At 48.1% G+C, this 5000-nt stretch overlaps 1 protein-coding gene across 2 annotated transcripts in view; it reads right to left on the reverse strand.

The window, feature by feature from the left end:
* Nucleotides 1-5000, reverse strand: part of sptbn1 (spectrin, beta, non-erythrocytic 1) — a 97929-nt gene that overhangs the window by 53693 nt on the left and 39236 nt on the right. Inside the window, exon 1 of one of the 2 annotated variants that reach the window (XM_031562223.2) lies at nucleotides 521-1086. The exons of the other annotated variant lie outside the window; for it this stretch is intronic. Within the exon in view, the coding sequence (XP_031418083.1) occupies nucleotides 521-614 (94 nt within the window). The 5' untranslated portion in view covers nucleotides 615-1086. Of the gene's footprint in view, nucleotides 1-520; nucleotides 1087-5000 lie in introns of those variants that run through there. 2 annotated transcript variants of the gene reach the window in all.

Here is a 5000-nt window from a genome sequence, read left to right on the forward strand (position 1 = left end):
GCACTCTCTCTATGGTCTGCCCATGTGACAAACATGTGTAATATCAAACAGGCACTCAAAATGGCCCGGGTTCAAAGTTCAGCAGCACAGGTGAAGTCAACGCGTTACTCTCAGACGCCCAAGCTGCCTGTGCTGGCTGATCGCACGGCACCCTGACATGGCAACGCCTGTAAACAAAAGACCAGCAACCCTCTGTGTGTCTGTTTCTCTTAGTTCCGCTACATTTATCTCTCTCTCTCTGTCACCCTCTCTTTCACTTTTGTCTTCTGTACCGTGTGTCTCTCCCTTAGCTATTGTTCTTAACCTTGAGCCCTGCTGAAATTGCCTCACACTTCTGTCATGGCTTTCTGATACTTAGGCTATTTGCAGAGCACAATTTGCACATTTGCAGACTGGTCTCTGCCAGTCTCTCTGTCTCAATATCCAACCAAATGAATTTGCCTCTTTGTCTCTTTGTCATTTGTTCTTTTTGTCCTTCTGTCTCTCTCTCTCTCTCTCTCTCTCTCTCTCGGTGTCTTACCTTGCAGCTGTTTGAAACGGCCTTCCAACATGTTGTAATTGAAGACCTGAGAAGGGTATCCCAGGTCCGGATCCCAGTCCACATCCACATCCATGGCTCTGCTCCTCTTTAACTCAAGCCCTGAGATCCCAGCTAAAGCTCCACCAGGAAAAACACCTCCAAGAAAGTGGTAGACTTACACTTCCCTAAATGAGGTACTATCCAAGTCCACAGAGGACAGAAACAACCTCTGGCAAAAATGGAGGGGAAAAAAATCAGACAGAAATCCAGGAGGGTGGTGGTGGTGGTGTGGGTGGGGGTGTGTCTGCTGGCAGCCTGCACTCGTTTAACGTCCTTCCCAACCCCCCCACAAACCTGCTTCCCTTCACCCGCTACAGATGAAGAAGAAGAAGAAGAAGGAGAAGGAGCAGGGTGAGCTCAAGGAGAATTCCGGCGTATTCTGTGAGAGGAGTGGCAGAAGTTACAGTCCACGTTTAGGCAGGCGGGTCAGGTCGGGAAGGGATACGGGATAGGACAGAATTCCTGGGAGCGAGGGGTCCGACTTGGAGCAAGGCTGCACGCTACTCTCCCGATTGTTGCCTCTCCCCTCTCAGCTCATTCAAAAACCAGCCTCTCCTCCCCCCCTCTCTCTTTTCAAAACCTCCCTTTTCTCTCCCACTCCCTCTCCTCCAACCCAGTCCTCCCTCTTTCCCTCCTTCTCTCCCCTGTCCCTATAAGAAGAGGAGGGTGGAGTTCCCACACTCACACACCCACCCACCCACAGGATAGAGGGAGGGAGAGAAAGAGAAAGAGAAAGAGAGGGAAAGACACTCATTTCACCCAACCATGAGAACACATGTATGCGAGAGCACGTATTTGTAGTTCAAGACATTTATTTCTCTTTTCATTCTGTCTATCTCTCTCTCTCTCTCTTTTTTTCCCCTCAGACACAGCACACCTTTCTGAGAACAAGAGGGAGGAGGAGGAGGAGGAAGACAAGGAAGGGAGGAAGCGAAGGAGGAGTCAGGGGAGGAGAAGAACAAGGAGAAGCAGAAAGGAACAGAAGGTTGTAATTACATCGGCAGACTCAGCAACTACCGCTGCCCGTGGTTACGCTGTCAGCCTCTGATGATGTCACCAGCCTCATTACCATAAAGGTCTGAGCTGAGCCGTTGCGGGAGAGGGAGAAGGAGGAGGAGGAGGAGGAGGGAAGGAGGAGGCAGGATGTACCAAGTCCTGAGAAGGGGAGGGGGGGGGTGACCAGGATACCACCTAGTTTCCTACTATTATTGTGCTTGGCTTCGTGACAAGGAGAAGACATGAATATGTCTGTTCAAGGAACTGCTTAATGCCCCGCTCGTGAAAGGAATGTCAGACAGGGTGAAGGACTTCCTGCCTGGACGGAGCACACAAACATCCTGCCCTGTGTGGCATCCAGCCCCTCCCCATTACAAACTGACCAATAGGACAGGCCGGTGAGGGAGCACAGACCTGTGGTGGAGTCAGTATGGACAGTGGAGAAGCATGTCCCTCACTAAACATGTGCTCTCACTGTGCAACACACTAATGGCTATAAGAACGGCCCTCACTAAACATGTGCTCTCACTGTGCAACACACTAATGGCTATAAGAATGGCCCTCACTAAACATGTGCTCTCACTGTGCAACACACTAATGGCTATAAGAATGGCCCTCACTAAACATGTGCTCTCACTGTGCAACACACTAATGGCTATAAGAACGGCCCTCACTAAACATGTGCTCTCACTGTGCAACACACTAATGGCTATAAGAACGGCCCTCACTAAACATGTGCTCTCACTGTGCAACACACTAATGGCTATAAGAACGGCCCTCACTAAACATGTGCTCTCACTGTGCAACACACTAATGGCTATAAGAACGGCCCTCACTAAACATGTGCTCTTACTGTGCAACACACTAATGGCTATAAGAATGGCCCTCACTAAACATGTGCTCTCACTGTGCAACACACTAATGGCTATAAGAACGGCCCTCACTAAACATGTGCTCTTACTGTGCAACACACTAATGGCTATAAGAACGGCCCTCACTAAACATGTGCTCTCACTGTGCAACACACTAATGGCTATAAGAATGGCCCTCACTAAACATGTGCTCTCACTGTGCAACACACTAATGGCTATAAGAATGGCCCTCACTAAACATGTGCTCTCACTGTGCAACACACTAATGGCTATAAGAACGGCACTCACTAAACATGTGCTCTCACTGTGCAACACACTAATGGCTATAAGAACGGCCCTCACTAAACATGTGCTCTCACTGTGCAACACACTAATGGCTATAAGAACGGCCCTCACTAAACATGTGCTCTCACTGTGCAACACACTAATGGCTATAAGAACGGCCCTCACTAAACATGTGCTCTTACTGTGCAACACACTAATGGCTATAAGAACGGCACTCACTAAACATGTGCTCTTACTGTGCAACACACTAATGGCTATAAGAACGGCCCTCACTAAACATGTGCTCTAACTGTGCAACACACTAATGGCTATAAGAACGGCCCTCACTAAACATGTGCTCTTACTGTGCAACACACTAATGGCTATAAGAACGGCACTCACTAAACATGTGCTCTTACTGTGCAACACACTAATGGCTATAAGAACGGCCCTCACTAAACATGTGCTCTAACTGTGCAACACACTAATGACTATAAGAACGGCCCTCACTAAACATGTGCTCTCACTGTGCAACACACTAATGGCTATAAGAATGGCCCTCACTAAACATGTGCTCTCACTGTGCAACACACTAATGGCTATAAGAATGGCCCTCACTAAACATGTGCTCTCACTGTGCAACACACTAATGGCTATAAGAACGGCCCTCACTAAACATGTGCTCTTACTGTGCAACACACTAATGGCTATAAGAACGGCCCTCACTAAACATGTGCTCTTACTGTGCAACACACTAATGGCTATAAGAATGGCCCTCACTAAACATGTGCTCTTACTGTGCAACACACTAATGGCTATAAGAACGGCCCTCACTAAACATGTGCTCTAACTGTGCAACACACTAATGGCTATAAGAACGGCCCTCACTAAACATGTGCTCTCACTGTGCAACACACTAATGGCTATAAGAACGGCCCTCACTAAACATGTGCTCTAACTGTGCAACACACTAATGGCTATAAGAACGGCCCTCACTAAACATGTGCTCTCACTGTGCAACACACTAATGGCTATAAGAATGGCCCTCACTAAACATGTGCTCTAACTGTGCAACACACTAATGGCTATAAGAACGGCCCTCACTAAACATGTGCTCTCACTGTGCAACACACTAATGGCTATAAGAATGGCCCTCACTAAACATGTGCTCTCACTGTGCAACACACTAATGGCTATAAGAACGGCCCTCACTAAACATGTGCTCTTACTGTGCAACACACTAATGGCTATAAGAACGGCCCTCACTAAACATGTGCTCTAACTGTGCAACACACTAATGGCTATAAGAATGGACCCTGTGTAGTGTCATGTGTTTCTGAACATTTTTCTGCTTGTCTTTTTCTCTCTCTGGTTTTGTCCTTTTTGCTCTCTCTCTCTTTCTTTCTTTCTGTCTCTCTCTCTCTCTCTCTCTCTCTCTCTCTCTCTATCTCTCTCTCTCTGTGACCTGAGAGAGCAGTAGCAGGTTAATAACAAACTTGAAAAAAAAAAAAAGTAAGACGGAACAGCCCTTCCTTTTTTCCTTTCATTTCTTTTTCTCCCCCCCCTCCCTCCATCCCTCGCTCATTTGCTCTCTCAGATATGCTGGAAAAGCTCTCTTGAACCCAGAGACTGGGTGTGTGTGTGTGTGTGTGTGTGTGTGTGTGTGTGTGTGTGTGTGTGTGTGCGTGCGTGCGTGTGTGTGTGTTTGTGTGTGTGTGTGTGTGTGTGAAAAGCTCTCTTAAACGCAGAGACTCCCCTTGGCCCCATCATGACGCGTGAGAGAGAGAGAGTTCACTTGGCCCATCATTCTCCCTCTCTCTCCCTCCCCCTCTCTCTCCCTCCCCCCCCCTCTCTCTCTCTCTCTCTCTCTCTATCTATCGCCCTCTTTTTCTCTCTCTCTCTCTATTTATCTCTGTCTATCCCCGTCTCTCTCTCTCTCTCTCTCTCCCTTTCTCTCTCTATATATATTTGTCTATCCCCCTGTCTCTCTCTCCCTCTTTCTCTCCTCCTGAGCATCCGTTCTCTGTTCTGTCTCAGCCTTCTCCACACTAAGCCTACCGTGACAGCTCTGAACTCCCCAACTTTCACTCACACCGCTGGGAAAGGTCTCTCTCCCCTGCCAAACACTTTATGGAGAAAAAAAAAGCTCAAGTGCCTGACTTATTTTGCGAAGATTTTTACAACTTCAACTTCCATCCGTCCCGGAGGTGACCCTCGGTGGAAACCCGCCGCTCCGGTCGAGTCGTTGGAGCGGACATTGCGGACATGAACTCTCGTAGAAATACAAG

This window comes from Clupea harengus, chromosome 24 (genome assembly GCF_900700415.2).
Source record: "Clupea harengus chromosome 24, Ch_v2.0.2, whole genome shotgun sequence".
In the NCBI taxonomy this organism is placed as follows: domain Eukaryota; kingdom Metazoa; phylum Chordata; class Actinopteri; order Clupeiformes; family Clupeidae; genus Clupea; species Clupea harengus.